At 38.3% G+C, this 25373-nt stretch overlaps 1 protein-coding gene across 1 annotated transcript in view; it reads left to right on the top strand.

The window, feature by feature from the left end:
• LOC126426488 (plasma membrane calcium-transporting ATPase 3-like) overlaps nucleotides 1–25373 on the top strand; it is a 595967-nt gene that overhangs the window by 129694 nt on the left and 440900 nt on the right. Inside the window, exon 6 of the mRNA XM_050088398.1 lies at nucleotides 21120–21299. Within this exon, the coding sequence (XP_049944355.1) occupies nucleotides 21120–21299 (180 nt within the window). The remainder of the gene's footprint in view (nucleotides 1–21119; nucleotides 21300–25373) is intronic.

Genomic DNA, 25373 nt, shown 5'->3' on the forward strand with positions numbered 1-25373 from the left:
CCCAGATGCTCATTCTTATATTTTTTTAAAGCATCCATACAGCTATATCACTGTACATAAATACACTCAATATTTTTTTTTTAATTCCTATATAAATTTTCACATAATATTTGGCAATATCTTGAAACCCATTCTTTTATGACATTTCCATGGCTATCTAGATTCAATCATAAATGGCAAACAAACTCACCAAGGTCATAAACTTTTACAAGCTTCCACTTAGCCATTAGTGTTCTTTCCCTCACTTCCCTCATGAACATCTTATAATAAGCAAGTTGATTATTTCCCATATGCATCTACAATTTGCATATTTAGTGACTGCCCTACATGACTGTCCCAGCACCAATCCTACCCCCACGCACCAGTATCAACTCCAGGTACCACAGATACATTAGAAATTTTAATAAATTCTCAACTATTTTTCTTTAACAAACTACACTCCTGGAAATTGAAATAAGAACACCATGAATTCATTGTCCCAGGAAGGGGAAACTTTATTGACACATTCCTGGGGTCAGATACATCACATGATCACACTGACAGAACCACAGGCACATATACACAGGCAACAGAGCATGCACAATGTCGGCACTAGTACAGTGTATATCCACCTTTCGCAGCAATGCAGGCTGCTATTCTCCCATGGAGACGATCGTAGAGATGCTGGATGTAGTCCTGTGGAACGGCTTGCCATGCCATTTCCACCTGGCGCCTCAGTTGGACCAGTGTTCGTGCTGGACGTGCAGACCGCGTGAGACGACGCTTCATCCAGTCCCAAACATGCTCAATGGGGGACAGATCCGGAGATCTTGCTGGCCAGGGTAGTTGACGTACACCTTCTAGAGCACGTTGGGTGGCACGGGATACATGCGGACGTGCATTGTCCTGTTGGAACAGCAAGTTCCCTTGCCGGTCTAGGAATGGTAGAACGATGGGTTCGATGACGGTTTGGATGTACCGTGCACTATTCAGTGTCCCCTCGACGATCACCAGTGGTGTACGGCCAGTGTAGGAGATCGCTCCCCACACCATGATGCCGGGTGTTGGCCCTGTGTGCCTCAGTCGTATGCAGTCCTGATTGTGGCGCTCACCTGCACTGCGCCAAACACGCATATGACCATCATTGGCACCAAGGCAGAAGTGACTCTCATCGCTGAAGACGACACGTCTCCATTCGTCCCTCCATTCACGCCTGTCGCGACACCACTGGAGGCGGGCTGCACGATGTTGGGGCGTGAGCGGAAGACGGCCTAACAGTGTGTGAGACCGTAGCCCAGCTTCATGGAGACGGTTGCGAATGGTCCTCGCCGATACCCCAGGAGCAACAGTGTCCCTAATTTGCTGGGAAGTGGCGGTGCGGTCCCCTACGGCACTGCGTAGGATCCTACGGTCTTGGCGTGCATCCGTGCGTTGCTGCGGTCCGGTCCCAGGTTGACGGGCATGTGCACCTTCCGCCGACCACTGGCGACAACATCGATGTACTGTGGAGACCTCACGCCCCACGTGTTGAGTAATTCGGCGGTACGTCCACCCGGCCTTCCGCATGCCCACTATACGCCCTCGCTCAAAGTCCGTCAACTGCACATACGGTTCACGTCCACGCTGTCACGGCATGCTACCAGTGTTAAAGACTGCGATGGAGCTCCGTATGCCACGGCAAACTGGCTGACACTGACGGCGGCGGTGCACAAATGCTGCGCAGCTAGCGCCATTCGACGGCCAACACCGCGGTTCCTGGTGTGTCCGCTGTGCCGTGCGTGTGATCATTGCTTGTACAGCCCTCTCGCAGTGTCCGGAGCAAGTATGGTGGGTCTGACACACCGGTGTCAATGTGTTCTTTCTTCCATTTCCAGGAGTGTATTTGCAGATTTCCTCCCTCCTATATTCTCCACACATTTATACAGAAGTAGACTATATGTACAGCAGGTTTCAGTTCCCGTATGACTCAACAAGGCTTCTATCCTTTGTAAATGAGTAATTGTCTCACCTCCTTTTAATTCCCCTTTAAATTTTATTCTTCGTCTGTTTCCACCAGCATCAAATTCTACCACTCTGTCCTTTACAAAAATGCTACAGTCATACTTGTACAAGAAGTCCATACCCAAAATTACATTCATTGCCAAACCCTTCACCACAAAGCAACTAATATCAAAACAATACTCATTACTATTAAATTCCAGTAATACTTCCCTGCTGATGGGCTTGCTACATGTCCCAGTTGCTGTCTTAATTTTGACTCCTGTAACTGGTAATTCTATTAATCCTAAACCTTTAATTTGCTGCCAGAAAGATTCAGAGATTGCAGATAAACTTGAGCCAGAGTCTAATAGTGCTATATCTGCAACTCCTCCCACACTGAGATCAATTATTGGCTGTATCACCTCTATTTCTACTCTGTTCAGCCCTGATTCCTGTAATAAATCTCTTTCTACTTCACTCCTGCTTTCCTCTTGCATAATGCAAATATCTTTAGGTCTTTCTCCAAAACATACATCAGTATCCCCTTCAAACAGATCCTTAATAGCAAACTCAACATTCTCTTCTTCACTTAATTCTTCCAATTTTCTGACAATTTTAAATTTTATTTTACCCCATTCTTCAGGCATCAAAGCTTTATGTAATTTTGCATAGGACACCCAATCACTCAAATCATAATCAGCCTCCTCCTTTCCTAACCATCCACAATTAATATCTTTGAGGCTTGCATCATCAGTTAAGAAAACATAGGTTTCAATTTTATCTTCTGGGCAACCTACAGCAACATTCTCCATATCATTACGCATTTCCATATCCACACTGAAGTCATTATCACTACCACAGTTAACACCTGCACCCACAAGCATAGTAACCTTATCAGTAGGTAATTTACCAGCATTTTCCACATTGTCAAATACACCACTCATATTAGCCTTTACATCACACTGAATAACCCTCTCCTCACCTTTTCCACAATTCTCCATACTATTTCCAATAGACATCTCTACCCATTCATCACACCCATTATTACTGTGAACATTGCCCCTTAATTCCATATCCACTTCTGTTCCCCCTTTTGATGAAACTACCTCTGTCTCTGATCTTTCAATGAATTTTGCTGCACACAAACCAATATTGTCTTCCTCTGCTTGTAATTTCTCTTCCCTTTTAAACATGTCATCTAAGTAAAACTCACACTGTTCATTGCTGATATTAGCCTTGTTCCCTTTTTTCCTCTTATACCTTTTATCTGTATTTCTATAATTGTTAAAACCCCCCAATAGATTTTCATTTCCTAAGACAGCATCCATATGACATATCCCAATTTCCCTATTTTCCTTGCTGACTTTATTATTCATCCCATCATGTCCTTGTCTGGCCCTGTTCACATAATTACCAGCCCCCCTGTGGACCTTAAGTGAGGCATCAATTAGTTTTTTGATTGCCTACCCTGTCCATTTGCATCCGGCATTCCTACTCTCATACCTTCTCTATCACTCCTCATCTGATCAAAATTGTCTCTTCTCCCTCCAAAATTTCTATTATTCCTTTGTGGCTTGCTTCTCCAATCTCTATCCTGATTATTCTGATCACTTTTATCTTCTCTCCAACTGTTATGGTTATTACTGTATTCATAATTAATACTGTTTCCCCTTTCATGATACCTTCCACTCTCCCTATGTTCCATGTATTTAGGTCTGTAACACAATGCCCTGTCCATATTATCCACAAAATTAAGAAATTCTTCCACTGAATCTGTTGCACTGTGAATCAAATCCCATTGCAAATGCTCTGGTAATCTTCTCTTTAGTGTAGATATTTCTGTTAATACGCCCAGTGGCCTATCCAGATGATTTAATTTATTCAGTTCTCTAACACAGAACTCTCTCATACTTTCCTTTCCACTCTTGTAACTGGATCCATTCAAAAAATCGTTTTGCAATCTTAATTGTTTTGCTTGGCCCCAGTATTTGTTCAAGAACAGGTTTTCGAAGGTTTTAAAATCACAAAATTTATCATCATTTTTGTTTGCCCATGTTTGAGCTACCCCTTACAACTGCCTCTTAACATATTTAATTTTTGCCTGCTCACTCATCCCTGTCACAAAGTTATCCTTACACGCAGCTAGAAAGTCAACTGCATGGTATTTATTCTCCCGATTAAAAGGTTTTGACTGAAATCCATGCCCCAGAGGATATCCCAACAATAAATTTCCATTCCCTGCTGCCACAGTATTAACTGTTTCCCTCAGGACATTTATTTCCCCTTCTAATTCCTTCTTATATTCAGTAATTCCCTTATGGCAATCCAGCACTTCTATCTTAATGGATTCAATGTCTGCCTCTGTTTGTCTTTGAAATAATGTGCATTTCTGTTCCTGTACCTGAATCTGCCCCACAAGATTACTTTGCACAGTGTCCACCTTGGCTACTAGGCCTCTTTCAACCTCATCAACTCTCTCGATAATTCCCTCAACAGTTTTAACTGTGTTTTCAACTTTATCTGTAATTTGAGTGAATTTGAGATCTAGCTGATCAAATTTTCCACTCACTGTCTTTATTTTATCACTAAGCCTTAATTCCATATCCCCTATTTTCGAATCCATTTCTTCAACTATTGCAGTTTTTATATTCCCTATTTTCGAGTCTATTTCTCCTAATTTACTAGTAAGTTTTACAAAAAATGTGCTGAGGTCACTTCCTGGTATCCAGCCTATTTCTTTTGGCATGCTAGGGCTACTACAGGTACTCCTAACATCCACTGATTCGCCTTCATTTTGAGATTCACGCGTCTCATCGGCCATGGGTAATGAAAGGACACAATTTTGCAATGTAGCTGCTGGCTGTACTTATCTTTTATATCCTCGTGTGACGCGACGTCTGCAGTGAGCTCCGCAGCACAGCTATGCAATGAATAGTAATCGGCAGCGTGGACACACAGCAAACTCAATCAGGAGCGAGAACACATTGCATAGGCCCCTGGCAGCTTGTAGTCATGTTGGTCAGTGGCACGGACGACGACGTTGATCATCGGCAGCACGTGGATACAGCTTCGACTGCTTTACTCGTAGCAACACATGGACATGGCACGGACGATGGTTTCTTCTCGCGGCAGCACGTATCGCGGCACGAACGACTGTTTTACCCGCAGCAACACGTGGACATGGCAAGCACGGCGGTTTTACCCGCGGCAACACATGGACATGGCAAGCACGGCGGTTTTACCCGCGGCAACACATGGTCGACTCATCAGACTATGTAACTGACTGCTTCACAATCGTGGTGGCCTTATATCGGCGTAACCACTGGGCAGCGCGTATCTTGTCCAGCACAAACACTCCGGTACTGCGAATGCACCGATTTAGCTCAAAGCCCCCACACTGACTGTTCAAAAGCCTAACATCAGACGGACATTCGATTCCGAAATACTATGGAATATGGAAGAAAGTACTATCCCGGACGAGCCCCCAATTGCAACTGAACTCTTTATAAATGTAAACAAATCAAACATCAATGTAGCAGATTACCCACCCAAGGTAAATTTCTTCAATGATGAGCAATTTGAAGGTGAACTTTTCAATACATTTGCCAAAACTGCTGTACAAGTTATAGAAAATGTGATGCTAACACTAAAAAGTAAAACATCAATGGGATGGGATTGGATACCAACAACCCTTGACGAAGGTTATTTTCAAAACACACTGAAGTATGCCTTAGTTATGCCACTATTCGTAAAAGTCACGAAAGATCATATGGGAAACTATCACCCAGTCTCTCTTCTTCCATCACTATCAAAAATATTTGGTAAGGTTGTTACCATACAAATTCAAAATTTCATATAAAAATTTAAAATAATCTCAAAAAATCAGTATCTGCTATAAATCGTTTTGTTGATAAAATTACTCACCGCATGCAACAGGAATTTTTGTGACCTACCAAAGGCCGTTGATACAGTGAACCACTCCTTGCTACTCTACAAACTGGAATGGTATGGGATTAGGAACCTTGTATTAGAATGGTTTAAGTCCTATCCAACCAACCAAAGACAGAGAGATTATATCATCAGAGACAGGAATTTCAAAATGGGAAACTATTTCACATGGAGTACCTCAAGGTTCTGTCGTAGGTCCCATTCTGTTTCTGTTTTACATACATGATATGCCAGTTAATGTTGAGTATCGCTCAGTTTTATTTGGAGATGACACATCTGTAATCATTAAAAGTAACGGTATTGACCAAATTCCATAAACTGTATTGAATACTTTAGAAAAATTAGATACCTGGGTTGATTTAAATGGGCTAAAATAAAACATGGAAAAGACTCCATGGATGCAGTTTAAAACAAAGCAAGCAAAATTAAATGGAATTCAGGTCAGTCACAACAACCAGGATTTGCAGTAGGCTAGCTGTGTAAAATTCGTCGGAATGCAGCTAGATAAAAGTCTTATCATGGGGATCACATATACAGTAACTTGAAAATAAATTAAATATCCTAGCATTTGCAATGAAGATCTAGTACAATGCTACCAGTATGGACATAAGAAAAGTAATATATCACAACTACTTTGAGTCAGTAATAAGGTATAGAATTGTATTTTGGAGTAACTCAAACCATATGTGTCGAGTACTAAAACTTCAGAAAACGATCATTAGAAATATGCACAATGTAGGGTGAGGAAAATCATGTTGTCCACCCCAAAAAAATCTGAGTACGAGGGTGAGATGAAAAGTTCTTGGAACGGAATAGGAAAAAGAAGTACTTACCGTCACTGAAACGTTTTTATTTTTCAATGTAGTCTCCTTGTAGGTTAATGCACTTGGTCCAACGATGTTCCAGTGCCTTGACCCCATCTCAAAAATGAGTTTCCTCCATGCCTGCAAAATAGTTGCCAACTCCGGCTATCAATTCTTTGTTTGAAGTGAATCGTCATCCACCAAGAAAAATTTTCAGTTTTGCGAAGAGATGGAAGGCTGACAGACCATATCAGGTGAAAAAGGTGGTTGTGGAAACAATTCATTACTTAGTTTGTGTAATTTTGCAATGGCAATGGCACGTGTGTATGCATACATGGTCTTGATGAAAGGTTACTTTCTTCCTTGCTAAACCTGGTCTTTTTTGCACACCTTTTGTTGCAGTTTGTCCAGGAGGTTAGCATAGTATTCTCCAGTAATTGTTTGCCCAGTGGGGAGATAATCTACAAATAGAATCCCCTTCGCATCCCAGAACACTGACACTATGACCTTTCCCGCTGAAGGAATTGTCTTTACTTTCTTCGGTGGCGGAAAATCAGCATGTTTCCACTGCTTTGACTGTTGTTTTGTCTCTGGGGTATAGTAGTGCACCCAAGTTTCATTTGTGGTCACAAACTGGTGCAAAAAATCTTGTTTGTTTCTACTAAAACGGGCCAAATATTGTTCCGATATGTCCATTCTCATGCATTTTTGATCCAGCGACAAGAGTCACAGCACCCATCTTGCAGATAATTTTTTCATTTCTAATTCTTCAGCTGAAATGTGATATTCTCTTTCAGATGACACCTGGCAAGCATGAACAATTTCATGCACTTTCAATCGGTGATCCTCCATGATCATTTTGTGCACTTTAGCAATGATTTCTGGAGTAGTGACACATCTTGGCTGACCACTGCACGGATCATCATCTAAGCTCTCCTGACCAAATTCAAATTCATTTGTCCACTTGGCAATAGTTGAATATGAAAGAGGAGAGTCCCCCAGTGTGTTCTGGAAATCGGCTTGAGTGTCCTGTGCTTTCATACCTTTGTTTGCGAAGTACTTAATCACTGCACGAATCTCGGTGTTTTTCCATCTTTGCAAACCACTATGTGGAACAACAATAGAGCCACGTCACCACCACAGCTGCCTTCCAAAACCACTAATGTTGCTCGTGTTTACAGGCAACACTCCAATGAATATCATGTGAATAACTCGTTTCACTAGCGCCTATCCTGGTGATTCTGAGAACTTTTCAAACCACCCTCATCCATTACGTGTTCCTTCATTATACATATATGAGCTGATTATCTTCGTATACATTAACCCTGATTTATTTGTAGCAAATCATTTTCAACATTATTACAACAACAGAAATCAAAATAATTTTATGCTGCCCACTGAGCATTTAAAACTTTATGGTCAAACTCCACATTATATGGGTATAAAAATTTATAACAAAGTGAAAGGATGAGAATTGATCAGCATAAATTTAGAAACACTGCTAAAAACCATATACAAGAAACTAGTGGAGAAATGTTACTATTCAGTAGATGATTTCATGAATGATAACCAGAAAATCTGAGCAGTAGAGAGCACGTAGTTAGGACTGTTAATTTTTAAAAGTTCATTACTTTCTAAGAAAAATTATTAATTGCTTAATTAATTAATTATTCTACTGTATATTATATTATTGAGATTCTAAGGAAAATTGTAAACCAGTTTTTGTGTTTTGATGAACCTCCTGTACATTAAGTCAATGGCTTGAAATTGTATGTTGCGAGACAATAAACTTCTATTCTGTACTGCAGAATACTGACAATCTTTAATCCTCTCCCAATGTTGTTTCTTCAACTATTACTTCAAGCCTTTCATTCAGGATTTAGATTTTATTGGCCAGTAGTCAACCAAGAATGCACCTATATCTCACAAGCCACAACAAGAGTAGTCTTAAAATAAATGCTGCTTGCCAAAAAGTGACCATAATGGAGTGTGCCTACATCTGAAAAGAAGAAAATTCTCATAGGTCTACCAGTCCATAGAGCAGAACTAGGCCATGATTAAAAATTACTACATGCTAAAATAAAATTTCTATGTGTTTTCTCACTTCTTAACTGCTGGACACCTGGAAAGTTTCTGTTCTGATTTAGGTACTTTTGTGGATGTAAGTTCCTTCGTTTTGAAGTAAAATTGACATTTCATGTAGCAAAAAATTAGTTTGGGTATAGTCTCCATGGCATATTCTGCACTACTACGTAAGCCTGAAGTCTTCTTTTTATTTTTCAGTTCTGCCAAACAGTCATAGAACAAGTCACCACAGAAAGCAGGTGGAGAAGAAAGATTAGTAGTTAAGGTTTCTTCCACCTGTAGCAAGCCATTTAACAATGCTCCTTAATAAGAACCGTAGTACTTCAAGTTAGTGAAAAGTGATGAAAAAGGATGATTTTCTACTGATGAATTCTCTAAGCAGTAACAACATTTAGTGATTAATGTACAATATAACTTACTATGTTGTGTACCTTTTTTTGCATTATCACGCTGTTTTATTTTATTTTTTCTTATTTTATTTACTTATTGTGTTTTACATGCCTAGTTCCAAAGGACCAAATTGAGGAGCAAACCTCTAAGGTTATGGAATGTATCAGTACATGACATTACAACATAAAAGTAATAACAGATGAAATATTTTATGCACCTGGAAAGGGCAAGCCATGTTGTAGGGCTCATTGGCTTTCCACTCAGTATGTTTTTCACAAATATTTGGAGAAGGTATTAAAATCCATGGAGAAGAAGGACTTGGAAGAGCAGTTGAACAGAATGGACAGTGTCTTGAAAGGAGGATATAAGATGAACTTCAACAAAAGCAAAATGAGGATAATGGAATGTAGTCGAATTAAGTCGGGTGATGCTGAGGGAATTAAATTAGAAAATGAGACACTTAAAGTAGTGAAGGAGTTCTGCTATTTGGGGAGCAAAATAACTGATGATGGTCGAAGTAGAGAGGATATAAAATGTAGACTGGCAATGGCAAGGAAAGCGTTTCTGAAGAAGACAAATTTGTTAACATCAAGTATAGGTTTAAAGTGTCAGGAAGCCGTTTCTGAAAGTATTTGTATGGAGTGTAGCCATGTATGGAAGTGAAACATGGACGATAAGTAGTTTGGACAAGAAGAGAATTGAAGCTTTCGAAATGTGGTGCTACAGAAGAATGCTGAAGATTAGATGGGTAGATCACATAACTAATGAGGAGGTATTGAATAGAATTGGGGAGAAGAGGAGTTTGTGGCACAAATTGACTAGGAGACAGGATCGGTTGGTAGGACATGTTCTGAGGCATCAAGGGATCACCAATTTAGTATTGGAGGGCAGCGTGGAGGGTAAAAATCGTAGAGGGAGACCAAGAGATGACTACACTAAACAGACTCAGAAGGATGTAGGTGGCAGTAGGTACTGGGAGTTGAAGGAGCTTGCACAGGATAGAGTAGCATGGAGAGCTGCATCAAACCAGTCTCAGGACTGAAGACCACAACAACAACAACAACAGCAACATGGTTTTCACTGTCATTTATGGCAATTAGTTTTTCTTCTATACTGCCTTTGTATAGATCTTTTGATGTCAGTGTATTCCTTCATAGTCTTCTTTGCCAATATTCTTATCTGATTAACACAGTTCCCTCTCTTTGGTAAAACATTCTTGACAGGCACATATATTGACTGGAGCATATGTAAATGTAGAACGTCTACTGATAAAGCATGGCCATCGCAGGTCAATGGTCTAATAACACCAAAATATCATTCTAGTGAATCCTGATTGAACTTGGTAGTCAGTACATATTTGAACCCTTTATTCCACAAGTTTTCAGCTATTTCTGACATGCTCTGTACTGTTACTGAGAGAGATTCCATTGTTCTGTTTGAAGCAAAACTTACTGTATGAAGTGGTCAGAAAATGCGAAATATGCTGCAGAATTTTGTGGTGGTCTGACTTTTTTCCCATACCACATGGTGTTTTTGCGTTCAGAATGTCGCAAACATTGTTTATATACTGAGTAAATGTTTCAGTTGGCTCACTGGAAAGGAAGGCAAGGATGCATTTACTGAAAGGTCAGGTGTATGTTTGCATAGGTCAATTTACTACATGCCTTTACACCAGCAAATTTTAGTGAACTCTCCAACTTCATAAAATCCTCACCTCATTATGTCAGTGCCAAACAATGCAGAACATTCATTATGAATGTGGTTACATATGCATTTCAAAATATGTTCTGCATCTGAAAAAGCCCAAACTTTTAAGTTCTCATTAGCAGGATTTTGTAAATAGCATTTAGTATTCCCAATCTTTCCTAATATTTGCAAATGTTTCCAGACTTGTTTGTTAGATTGGCTGCTACCACAAGTAAACCCTGTAATTTTACAATCTGCCTGCTGCAGTTGTATTATAACCTGAATTAAGACTTTTGCTAACATTTCTCCAGGAATTGCATTTTTACTGACATAGACTGCAACTGGTTGTACTGAACTGTGTAGCAGAGGTACAAACATGAAAACAAGGGAATGAACAGCTAAGACTTTATTTTGGTCTGCAGGAGTCATACTGCCAGAGTCTGAAAACCCATTGAACTGACTACCCTCTCTCAGTTTAACCTCATCAAACATAATTACTTCTGTCTTTCTGTTTTCACCAGTCTCTTCTCTAAAATTCTCTTTAATAGCATCTAAAGCTGCCTTATTTATACCATATGTGCAGTTCAAACCCTTTCATTGTGTCCTCAAATGCACATCTGAAGGAAGAGGTAACAGATCCTGTTTCAAGCAATGCCTATAACCCCGTCCGCAGCTTGTGGTCTAGTGGCTAGCATTGCTGCCTCTGGATCCACGGGGTCCCAGGTTTGATTCCTGGCCAGGTTGGGGATTTTCTCTCCTCAGTGACGGGGTGTTTGTGTTGCCCTATTTATTTCATCATCATCATCATCATCATCATCATCATCATCATGATTCGTGACAGTGGCTAAATTGGACTGTAAAAAAAAAAAAATTGGACTCTGTAAAAATTGGGACTTTGTACGGGTGCTGATGACCACACAGTTGAGCACCCCATAAACCAAACATCATCATCACCACCTATAACTCCTAGGAGATTAAATATGTAATAAAAAAACTATCTAGAAGTAGTTCACCATTGTGTCTCATGCTTTTTGGATCCTTTTTCTGGCTGTTCTGTAACATAGCATCTGCAATTATATTTTGCTTACTAGATAAGCTTTTGTTACAAGTGTGTTTCTTTACTCTACTTAATTCTACCTGTAGCAAAATCACTGTAGCCATCTCTGACTTGAGCTTATTGTTCACCCTAGCCAAGCTACTTTTTAATTTTTTTTTAAATTTGTAATTTCAGTACAGTTACTTCATCAAGTGACTAACTAATGTAGACCTATCAAGCAACTGGGTTCTAAATCAGAATTCTAATCAAGTGCCACTAATAATCTGTACTGCTCCAGAATTGCACACATATAACTCAAAATATCCGCAAATCAGCAATGAAGCACTTGATATAATGTTTATAGGCAACACTGAGCACAGTCCGCAAAATAACTGCAGTGCTGCACAGTGGGAGATTACCGCACTAATCCTATTGAGCCCACATTATTGGAGAGAAGATATCACACTTTCTACTGCTATACACTATCGTTTACATGTTAAAAGTTCGAAGCTGTTTACTAGCCCAGTTAAATATGATGCCTGGAAAACAGCTGTTCCAGTTTATGATTTAGTCAATGCAATCGCTATTTCTCTTCAACTAGATGAGGCTTAAACAGCTTCTGATATTTCTACTTATCCCTCACTGTGAAAAAAATCCACTCCGTCCATGTTAGTGAAACATTTTTATAAACAAGACGAAATCTGATAGCTTAAGCATGTTTAAAAACCCGTTCCTTTTACATGGGAGCTAAAATCTATTGCGTAATTGAAAAACCAGCAACCAGAAGTGGATTTCCACAATCGATTTTGAAGTGTTTATGTGCCTATCCATAATCGGTATTGGTTCCTGAGTTGTTAAAGCACAGCACTATGGAATGGATGGATGTGGAGCAGTGATACCAGCTTGTCTGAGAACTAGATGGCTGTGGGGAGGGGATTAGTGAGCGGGCAACATATTACGTTGTGTCACCAACCATGGTAATGTATACTGTGTATTTTGGCTCTTTAGCAACATGTACCATGTTTAAACAGAAGTTTATTTGAATACATTTGTAATCAGAATTGAAATTACTTTAAAATTGGTCAAATATTCAACTATAGTATTCATTTCCGCAAGGAGATGGTAAAATTCTATATAGAGGCCAGTTGGTATTTACTTGTTTTGAGCTACAGAGTTGTCGGCGCTCACCGGGACATGACAGGAATGAAAGGGGGTGTCTCAACTGCTGCTTCATCCAGTCTGTATGATACTTTGTTCTTGTATATACTCTGTAGTACAAGGATTGTACAAAAAATATCACATACCTTTAAGCACTATCAAGACAGAGATAAAATAATACTTTCACGTTTGTATTTTGAAACTTAATGGCATATTAAAACTGTGTGTCAGACTGGGATTTGAACCGGGAACCTTTGCATTTCACAGACATGTGTCCCACCAACCAGAGTATGACTCTCCACCCATCCTAACAGCCTTACAACCGCAGGCCAGTACCTCATATCTCATGTTTTTATTTTATTTCACAGGAAACATAGTTTACCATTACATCTGTATCACATGAAAGAGAAGGGATGCTCCATAATTTATTTTGCTAAATGATCCTCAAAGCATGAACTGTGACTAGGGGTAATAAAATTAATAGTCACAAAGTTCTTTTTTTATTTTGGTTTGTGGGGAGCCTAAAATAAAACATGGAAATTTCAATCATCCTGAATAATCTACTTTTCTCCTAACCAAAAGTTTAACTGATTAAACTTACAAAAGAAATAGCCTTAACTAACAGTTATTTTTTTAGTAGAAAAAAAGAGCTGAAATTAATTCACTTTTTAAAACAGTTCTATGTGCAGTTGAAAATTTATAATAGTAACATCCCTTGAATAGAGCAGATACATTCCTCTTAAAATAGTTCAGTTCTTCTCCTTAATGTTTCAAGCAACAGCAAGGATATGAAGAATGCACAAATATCCCTTCATTTGAGCCTATGAAACGATGGCAAAGGTCCTAAAACATGCATACATTGTACAGTATCATCATGTACTGTGGTATTTAGTTCAGTGATTATCCTGGAGTACCACAGATTAGAATATTTACAAGCTACCTATTTTGATGGGATCAAATTCTTTTCAGTCACAGAGGCTGCCAATTTAGTCTTTAAATAACATGTCAAGGCGGGTTCCACATCACTAATGACCCTCCTTGCTTTCAGGTTCCCTAAACAATCTAACCACTAAAGGTTATGGACACTTCTGATTCCAGAAAGTGTTTGAAGTTCAGCAATATCAGAGTCTGATTTAAAACAGATTCTTCAGAAATAAATTTATACTTTGATAATGTCAACATTATAAAATGGAACCAAATCTGATGCATATAGTATTTGATTTCCTGGGAGTCTTTGCAAAATTTCCTTTTATACTGTTATTCTAACTGTCCCTCTTAGTTTGTTTGTGGCTAGTTGCAAAAAATAACCACTCAGAACTGATGCTAAAATAGTGTGTGTGTGTGTGTGTGTGTGTGTGTGTGTGTGTGTGTGTGTGTGTGTGTGTGTGTAAGTTCTTGATTTTATTTTTTTACAATGTTTCCCTGTTATCAAATTTGTAAACATTATATATTACATGTATTTAAAAATTAGGTATATAAAAATGCATATATTCAATTGGGATGTTGTATCAGAATTTCAAAGCATTCAGCTCAAAACCTTTAGAGATTTAAATTTAGGAACATTTACAGCTTCTTCTTAAGTTCGAATGTAGATGTTCGTTTCTTCAAGATCTCAAATCTTCAAACGTTCTTCACAGATGGGTATAAGTAATAAAACTGGAAACATTATAAAAATTTAAACACACACACACCAGGGAAAACGTTGTTACCAAAGATCTAAAAATAAACGTTTCCAATTTATTTCTAATTTTTACAGGTTACTGTGATAAACATTTAGACACAAAGAGACTATATACTTTTTAATATATAAATAAATATAAAATATACAGTAGTGAAATGTTGTTAACAAACATCAAAGTTGTATTTATGGATTATTGGTTTATGATTACAATACTACAGAACATAAATTTACAATAACAATAAACAGGGCTCAACGTCAGAAGTGGGGGGAGGGGGGGGGGGGCGATGGACATAGTGGTGGGAGAGAGTGGACATAAAAAAGGGGAAAGAGGAACTGGACAGAGTTAGGGGCAAGAGGAGATGGGGGAGAGGGAGGGAAAGGGGGGAGGAAGAGATGGACAGAGAAAGAGGGAGAGGGAAATGAGCAGAGACGGAAGGGGGGTAAGAGATTAGGACGTATATCCAATTGTTGTTGGAGATATGTGCTTTTTGTTTTCTTTCTTTTACACTTAAGCAGACTTGAGACACAGCAAAGAATGGCTGGCTACAGCTAATAGATTTATAAAAGTAGTCGTTTTTATTGACTTGCATGAAAATCAGTAAAATAATGCATTTATTATAATATCTGAATATGTTTCTTTGGTGAATTCTGAAACCATAACATACACATCATGTTTCATGGCAGCAGATATAACACACAGAATTTTAACCTGGTTTTGTGAGCACTAAGATGAGTTGTTGCATCTCCTCTTGCCACCACAATCACAATATCTCAACATTATTGAGTCCTTGTGGCCAGATTTGGAGAGAGTAGCTTGTGATCACTAGCCAGCTTCATCATCATTACCTGCACTTGCCACTATTTTGCTGGAAGAATGGTATAAAATATATTTATCCTTTCAAAAATGACTGGAAGCTGTTTTGAATGCCAGCAGTTTACCTACACAGTTTTAAGCATGGTAATGTGTTGTTTTTGGTGTTTCCATAGTGTTGTCCACCTCCTGTATATGCAGAGGTTGGGTTTTTACATACTATTATTTTTGTGAGATCTATATACCCTTCTATGTATTCTACCGCATTCATTAGTAAAATTATGTTCTTACAAGTGGTTTGGATGCACAGTAAGAGGGGATACCATTAGCGCCTGCTGGAACACCCAGTATGTGATGAAGTGAACCTAGTGGAGAAAGACGTGCTTCTAAACTGTGAATAAATTTCATGTAAAATGCATAAAATCAACTGTTTTCTTTCACACTGCTTTTACCCTGTGCTTCCAACATCTCTTATATCTGAGAAAACACTAGGTGTATCGTAAATTGGTAAAAATTTGTTACTAAATCAGTTACTTCAGGTTTCAATTTCTGTCCTCTCTTCAACAGTTGTTTCTGCTGAGAAACTCTTCTCTCTAAAACAATTGTGTGATTGGCAAAATAGGCATTCAAAAACTTGAAAGTATTTCTAATGTTTTGCTGAGATTAACACAGCAATGCAGGGGAAGCAAGCAACTGAATTTATTTTTACTTTGTACATTGGTGTAAATTGTTCATGTTATTAACCAACAGGTCCATAGTCTATCAAGATATGGAGCTTGTAAATATTCCATTCTGTGATAGTGTGGAATAATCTTTGAACTAAATACAACAGAACATGATGTTATCGTACAAATTCTGCATCTTGTAGGAACTTTGCTGTCATTCCATTGGCCCAAATGTGTGGGTACTTGTCTAGTCATAAATTACGTACTGTTACTGAATGTCCTAAAGCATTCAATTTTCAGAGAAGTGTAGACACTCTACTCAGAAAAATTTAACTGTTATAAATTACATCTACTGTGAGTACACTTACTTGAAGAAATGAATTAGCTTCAACTTTTAAAAAATATTATTAATAATGTCTGTTTCTTTTATAAGTTTAATCAAAAATTTCAGCTAGGATAAAAGTATGTTTTTACAGGGTCCTAGAAATTTCCATAGTTTATTTTAGGCTCTCAAGGAAAAAATAAAAATAAAAACTGTTATTACAAAAAGAATAATGAAAGAACAAAACACCATTAATTTTTATTTTCCCAAGAGAGAGCCCATACTTTGAGAGAATTATTTAAAAAAAATTGTTTACTGATTATCCCTTTTTCTTTATATGATATTTGAGTAATGGTAAAACAAATTGCTTCCAAAATAAAATACTAACATATACGTATACATTTTTTTCCTATCTTGATGGTTTTACTTTGAGATATGAAATATTTTTTTGTACAATCTGCATACTGCTCAGTATCATAATTATAATTATTATTATTATTTCCCACCTCCTGTTTTCTTGGTGTTGTGTACAAGTGCTCACCATCTACTCCTGTTTCCATAGATCTTCTTTTTCTAGACATCTTGCCATTGGAATCCTCTCTCCACCACATCTGATTTCACTGTATCTCTCCAGCATTTTGATGGCTTTCTACATTTTTCTTTTGCCTTGGACGTTTATTTTGAAATAATTATTTTACATTCTAGTAATGTGCCCATACTGCTGCACTCTGTTTTTATTATACTAGTTATAGTGATTTCAGTATTGGCTAATTTCTCATTCACTACCTTCTTTATCTGTTCTTTCCAGTACTTTGGTTTATAATTCTTATGAATCATATTTTTGCCACTTGAATGCTGCTGTAGTCTTTTTTCTTTTAGGGCTTATATACATAAACCGTAAGCGAGAATTGGCTCAAAGTATGTGTAGTATGGGTTATTTTTGCCTTTTGTGGTCCCATAGACGGTTTTTAACTTGACTGTAAAAGCTGGTTGCCTTCTGTGCCCTTCTAAGTATTTCCTGCTTCATAGTATTGAATGGAATACTCTCTTTGAAATTCTTAAGGCAGCAGCGGTAAAATACAGGGAGCGAAAGTCTATTAAAAATCTTGTGCAGAAACCAGATAACAGTAATTAGAGTTGAGGGGCTTAAAGGGGAAGCAGTGGGTGGTTGAGAAGGGAGTGAAACAGAGTTGTAGCCTATTCCCAATGTTATTCAGTCTGTACATAGAAGAAGCAGTGAAGGAAACCAAAAGAAAATTTGGAATGGGAATTAAAGCTCGGGGAAAAGAAGAAAAACCTTTGAAGTTTGGTGATGACATTGTAATTCTGTCAGAGACAGCAAAGGACTTGGAAGAACAGTTGAATGGAATGGACAGTGTCTTGAAAGGAGGACATAAGATGAACATCGGCAAAAGAAGGCAAGGATAATTGAACGTAGTTGAATTAAATAAGACGATGCTAAGGAAATTAGATTAGGAAATAAGACACTTAAAGTAGTAGATGAGTTCTGCTATTTGGGCAGCAAAATAACTGATGATGGCCAAAGTAGAGAGGATACAAAATGTAGGCTGGCAATGGAAAGAAAAGCAGTTCTGAAGAAGAGAAATTTGTTAACATTGAGTGCCAATTTAAGTGTTAGGAATTCTTCTCCAAAAGTATTTACAGGGTGACAATTATTGAAGTATATGGAAAAGAACATAAATTAGTTAAATATTACAGTGTTCACACACTGCATTCCACATATAAACATCACTACAGATATTCAGATTTAGGTTATGACGTGTTCAATATGGCTGCCATCACTGGCAATGATGTGGCGCAGACAAATAGCAAAATTCTTTGTGACCCACTGAAGTGTCAGAACGTCAATGCTGCTGATTACATCTTCAGCTCAGCAATGGTTTTGGGGGTTATTGCTGTACACCTTGTCTTTAATATAGCCCCACAAAAAGAAGTCACATGTGTTCAGATATAGAGACTATAGCAGCCAATCAAGGCCGATGCCAATGGTCTCTGGGTACCCCAGAGCCAGAATGTGGTCCCCAAAGTGCTCCTCCTGGACATCAAATGCTCTCCTGCTGCGATGGGGTTGAGCCCCGTCTTGCATGAACCACATCTTGCCAAAATCAGGAAATTGGAAATTTGTGGTAAGGTCTTATGGGACCAACTGCTAAGGTCATCAGTCCCTAAGCTTACACACTATTTAATATAACTTAAACTAACTTACACTAAGGATGACACACACACACACGCCAGGACTGGAACCTCTGACAGGGGAAGCCGTGCAGACTGTGACAAGATGCCTCAGACCGTGTGGCCAAAATCAGGATCACTTTGGATAATAGGGAAGAAATTATCTTCCAAAACCTTCACATACCATCCTGTAGTCACTGTGCCATCAAAGAATGTTGTACTGATTATGCCGTGACTGGACATAGCACACTAGACAGTTATCCATTGAGGTTGAAGAGACTTCTTGATTGTGAAATGTGGATTCTCAGTCTCCCAAATGCACCACTTTGCTTATTGACAAACCCATCCAAATGAAAGTTGGCTTAGTCACGAAACCAAATCATATTCACATACTAATTCCCATCATGCCTCAGACCCAACTGTACAGTTTGAATGTCCTACAGCAAAACTGGTCAGGAGTTATGATGATTTTATTTCATATAGTTCAATAATTGTCGCACTGTATCTGAAGAATAGCTATGTATGGAAGTGAAACATGGATGATAAACAGTTTAAGCAAAATAGAAAATGGAAGCTTCTGAAATGTGATGCTACAGAAGAATGTTTAAGATTAGATGGTTAGATCATGTAAGTAATGAGGATATACTGAATAGAATTGGGGAGACAAGAAGTTCATGGCATAACTTGGCCAAAAGAAGGAATTGGTTGATAGAACAAGTTCTGAGACATCAAGTGATTAGAGGGATGTGTGGGGGAAAAATCCTATAGAGGGACCAAGAGATGAATACAGTTAGCAGATTCAGGAGGCTGTAGGTTTGCAATAGTTAATCGAGGATGAAGACGCTCTAACAGGATGAAATGCATGGAGACTTAAGACCACAACAGTACAATATTGTCTTTGGCAGTTGTGCTTGTTAGGTATTTGAAATGGCAAACTGGTTCTGATTTCATCCATTCCAAATGAAAGTTCAGTATTGTTCCTTTCCTAGTGATGGTAATTTCTATGGTCTTGGTTCTTATCTTCAGTCCAAAATTGTTGACCGTACTGTTCCATTCTGTCAGCTCAGTTTCTGTTTCTTCCTGTAGCAGAACATTGTCAGTGAATGTTTGGGCTGGATTCATTGACCATTTCCTAGATATATTTTTTTAACCTTGTCTATGATTATTTCACATAGACTGGGTGGTAAATACAAAATTGGCCATTTATTTTCAAAGTGTTTTGTGCCATTACAATGATACAAATGACAAAACTTCTAAACTTTGAAGTCCTATAAAATAGAAACTGAGAGAGATAAAGTGCTAAAATTTGATGTGCTTACTTACATTTATAGGTAGAACAAATAAGCTAAATTTTATCCAAATCTTAGGTGATGGATGACATGGCAAGAGTGAATTAGTGTGGAATGACCCTAAACTAGAGTATCAGTAATACATCTGCCTTATTTGCAACTGGAATTATTACATTCTTCTTGGGGTATGAGGGTATTTCTCCTGCCCCATATATTAGATATACCAAGAGGAATAATTTTGTCATGGCTTGCTCCCCCAAGGATCTCAATAATTCTGAGGGACTGCCATCTTCTCTTACATCTTGTTTCACCTTTGGTCCTTTGTATGGTATTAAGTGCTTTTCACAGTGTCACAACTTCTGTCTCGTCTTAATCTACTTCCTCTTCCCTTTCCATTACATTGTCTCAAGGTTCATTTCCCCCCTATAGCCCTTCTACCTATTCTTTGCACTTTCCACCTTTTCCTTCTTTGCTCAGATCTGGCTTGCTTTGTAAGAGGTTGAGGAAGTTGAAACATCAATTTGTCACTAGTATAAGGACTATACTTGCATCAGGAAATATGTTAACTTGAATCATCTTGGACTTTTCAAGAGATTGTAACCAGGTCAGAAAATAGTCTATTTCCATGGAGAGTTTCTGGACCATCCCATGGTCTGTCTGTCAGGCAGTAGTGGCATATCAATTTACTTTTAAATTATTTGTGTTATGAGAGCTAGTGTGAAATTAGAGTTTTAGGGAGGGACTTCACTTATGCTCTTCTTTATTTATCCTCCACTTCACCTACTCTTCTTCCACAATAACGAAGAAGAACTTTGTTTGTTGACAGTTACCGTGATGTGTTGTTCTATATGTCTGTGAAAAAACATTTAACAACTTGTGTCCCATATGAGGTAAACTTCCGGCTGCATATTTTGTAAAACAAACAGGGATTAAAAAATTAAACTAATAATCACCTCAATTCTTTCCTGGTTTTGAAAGCTGCAACATTTTATTGCAAAAACTAAACAGTTTTTGCCATTCCTTTATGTTTCATTTTTAAAGGCTGTTTTAGGGCAGCTGCGTAAATTTATTTTTGGATTGCAAATGTTTACAGGAACTCATGTGATGGAAGGCAGTGGTAGGATGTTGGTAACTGCTGTTGGAGTGAATTCTCAGGCTGGAATAATTGTCAAATTACTGGGAGCTGCTGCAGATGAAGAAGTGCAGGGAAAGAACAAGAAGAAGAAGAAGGAGGAGGAAGAAGTGGAGGGGGAGGAAAGTAAAAAATCAGAAGGTGACTTTGTTCATTTTCCTCCTAGTTATATTTTTTACTGTTGCCCTTGCTCATTCTGAATTACAGTTTCCAGGAACATATTTTGAAGATTCTACAACCTTATGACCTAGGCTGTAATCCTCAAGGTGTACCCACTCAATTCTGTGACTTCTAATGATGTTACGATGTTTGCAAGTACATACTGTTTGACCCTTCACTATTTTGCCTTGACAATGAAGCCTCTTTCATTCATTTCACTTCTTCTGTTGATTACTGTCAGCAATGTTGAATGAGTCAAAGTGTGCATTAACAGAGGAGGCAGCTGCCAGAAACTAATTTTGTAAACAGTACTACCAGTAAACTATCAATATGCAGCTGTAAGCTGTCTTTAACATAATAAAGTTAGTAGGAAACATGTTACTATTAAACATGCTGCTACTTCCTAATCTGTGATGAATGATTGATTGTTTTATTGGCCTGTTTCATCATTTTTATATGTATATACAAATCGATTGAGTAAGTCAGTCATTATGAGATGAGACAACATGAATTGATGTGCTGATTGTAAAGTCTATATGTACTAAAATGTACATAAGTTTACATACATAACAACATTGTAAGAAAATGTATACATATTGGTAACTATATTTTTGCTCCTCTTAAGAACTTAAAATAGTTATTCTAGTTAAAAGAATAAAGAAAAGAAAAAACATTTTTACAGTTCTTACAGCATTGTGTTGATCATAGTTTACATCATTATCTTTCCTTTGTACAAAAGAAACAAATTATACTAAGTCATAATACTCTTCTTATGAATTAACAACAATTTATCTTATTATATTAATTGAACAAGAAAAATGAGGTTTATAGTTTATGCAGCATCTTCATGACCATAGTTTGCAACTTCTTTGTATAAAACCTCAAGTTTATAAATTAGAAGATATTTATAAATCTGTATGACATACACTAATACTGATTACATTACTGACCGAAGTATTCAGGAGGAACTCTTGCAGATTATAGCTTCTATATAGTTTGGGATTGTATACATTTATCACCACGCCAGTTTAAAATTCCTTAAATCTTTTTGTTTCTTAATGTGTTGTGGTAACTTCTTGTAAAGTTGTTGTTTTTTTTTTTTCCTCTCCTAGTAGAGTCCCATCTTGCCTAACTTTTGTTTTTGCATATTCACTATGCAGCTTCATTTTCTGTTGTGTATTCTACACTGAAGTGCCAAAGAAACTGGTATAGGCAAGCATTTTAAAATGCAGATATATGTAAACAGGCAGTCGGCAACACCTATGAAAGACACCAATTGTCTGGCACAGTTGTTAGATTGGTTACTGCTGCTTCAGTGGCAGGTTACCAAGATGTGAGTGCGTTTGAACGTGGTGTTGTAGTTGGCACAGCATCTCCAAGGTAGCAATGAAGTGGGGATTTTCCTGTATGACCATTTCATGAGTGTACTGTGAATATCAGAAATCTGGTAAAACATCTGATCTCTGACATTGCTGCGGCTGGAAAAAGATCCTGCAAGAATGGGACCAATGATGACTGAAGAGAATCATTCAGTGTGACAGAAGTGCAACTCTTTTGCAAACTGCTACAGATTTCAATCCCTGCAGGATTCATGGTGTCAGTTTCCTCCAGCTGGGCCATAAACAACTTTCAACGTGTGAACCGTTCAACGAAACATCATCAGTATGGGATGTGTACCCTTGATGACTGCACAACACAAAGCACTACGCCTAACTGAGGTGCTTCAGTACTGACATTGGACTGTTGATGTCTGGTAACATGTTGCCTGGTCGGACGAGTCTAGTTTCAAATAGTATCGAGCAGATGGATGTCATATGGGTATGGAGACAACCTCATGAATCATGGACCCTGTGTGTTAGCAGGGAACTGTTCAAGCTGGTGCAGTCTCTGTAGTGGTGTGGGGCATGTGCAGTTGGAGTGATATGGGACCCGTGATGCATCTAGATTTGACTGTGACAAGTGACACATACCTAAGCATCCTGTCTGATCATCTGCATCCATTCATGTCCAATGTGCAGTTTGACAGACTTTGACAATTCCAGCAGGACAATGTGACACCTCACATCTCCAGAATTGCTACAGAGTGGCTCCAGGAACAATCTTCTGCATTTAAACACTTCTGCTGGCCACCAAACTCTCCAGACACGAACATTATTGAGCATATCTGGGATGCCTTGCAACATGCTGTTCAGAAGAGATCTCCACCCCCTTGATTTATGTACAGCCCTGCATGATTCATGGTTTCAGTTCCCTCCAGCATTACTTCAAACACCGTTCCAGTCCATGCTATCTCATGCTGTGGCACTTTTGCTTTATTGTGGGGTCCCTACACAGTATTAGGCAGATGTAGCAGTTTCTTTGGATCTTCTGTGTGTTTATGAACTGTTTCATTGTTATACACTAATTTTCCTTGAGTGTTAATTATTGTAATGAAACATGTAATTTCCCATATGCGTAAAAGGTAGTCTAGCATTTCCAAGTTCTTAAATAGTCACTTGCAGGAGCTTCTAGTTGTTACCTACCTTGAAATTACTTTTTGGACAATAAAGAACCTTATTGTGGCGGGTGAGCTGCTCCAAAATATTATGCCATGCCTCAAGAGTGATCCCACATGTGTGTAATGTATATATTTTTTGTTATTATTTATTGTGTTGTGCAGCCAGTAAGAATTTCCATGCAATAGCCTGCTTTTTATCAGATTGTTGCGGGCAGTTACAGGCTGTAAGAATAGAGGCCTGTTTGCAATGAACAATGCAATGTGTCATTTCAGCAAATGGAAATATTCTATCTTTGAATCTGTATACTTAGAAACTTTGTAGCTGTTGCTAATGAGTTTTGTTATTACATTTCTTTTGGATCTTGAGAAATTAACATCTTCCTTTGGTAGCACCTTGTTGGAGACGTCTGCACTCTAGAGGGGAACTCCAGAGAGGAGGACAGGTCTGCATGAAAATTATTTGTGGGTATTGTGTTGTTACACTTAGGAAAATCTTGATTTTCAATTGCTGCTCAGGTTGTCTAAATTAATAGCTTGGACACTGTTGGTAGCAATTTCATAGTTGCAGAACAACGATATTAACATTAAGTAGTACAGCCTACATGAGAAAAGAAGGTGGTTACTTCTCTGCGTTACTGGAACCATCTATAAAGAAAGTTGATTGCATTGTCCACAGATAGTTAACAGAAGTTTTATTTAAGTGCATTTAGAGTTATATCAATATTCACATATCTTTACATAGGAGATAATGTATTATAGTGAGAAAATATGTTGCAACAACTTGGTTTTATTTTGTTTTTTACAAAAATATCAGTATATTTGTGTAAGTTATAGTTTTGTGGAACTTTAATGTTAACTATCAGTTAAATGTATTTTATCTGACAAGTGAAGATTTATTTTTATCATGTAGTGGCTGTGAAGTAATATCACTTACTTTTCAAGGACATTTAATGTCACAATTCAATAGCATGAGGTACACTGTCCACTCACATTAATGTGCCCACTTGACAAATGCCTGAATAACCACCTTTTGCAATGCAGATCACTGTGAGACATCCAGGAACAGTGTCGGCAAGGATCTGGAACGTACCAGTAGGAACTGGAGCCGTGCTGCACTCGGTTTCTCAGTTGAGGATCTGTGGTGCGAACAGCCCAATTGAGGCGGTCACACACATTTTTGACTGGGTTCAAATCTGGGTATCTTGGTGACCAGGGGAGTACAGTAAACTTATCCAGGTGCTCTTTGAACCAAACATGTACATAATGAGCTGTGTGACCCATTGCATTGTCCTACTGGTAGATGCCATTGTGGCAAGATGAAGCAAACTGTAGGGGTGGAGATAACCCCAAGGATAGAGGCATGCTTCTATAGATCCATTGTGCCTTCCAGAATAGTGAAATGGCCCAGGGAATGTCACTAAAACATTCTGTAGACCATAACACTCCCTCTTCTGTGCTGGTCCCTTCAGATGAACCAACAGCCATTTGTCCATGAGGAATCAAATGTGATCCACCTGAAAAGGCCACCTGTCGTCCAGTTGTGGTAATGGCATGCAAAT

The sequence above is a fragment of the Schistocerca serialis genome, chromosome 11 (genome assembly GCF_023864345.2).
Source record: "Schistocerca serialis cubense isolate TAMUIC-IGC-003099 chromosome 11, iqSchSeri2.2, whole genome shotgun sequence".
NCBI classification, from domain to species: domain Eukaryota; kingdom Metazoa; phylum Arthropoda; class Insecta; order Orthoptera; family Acrididae; genus Schistocerca; species Schistocerca serialis.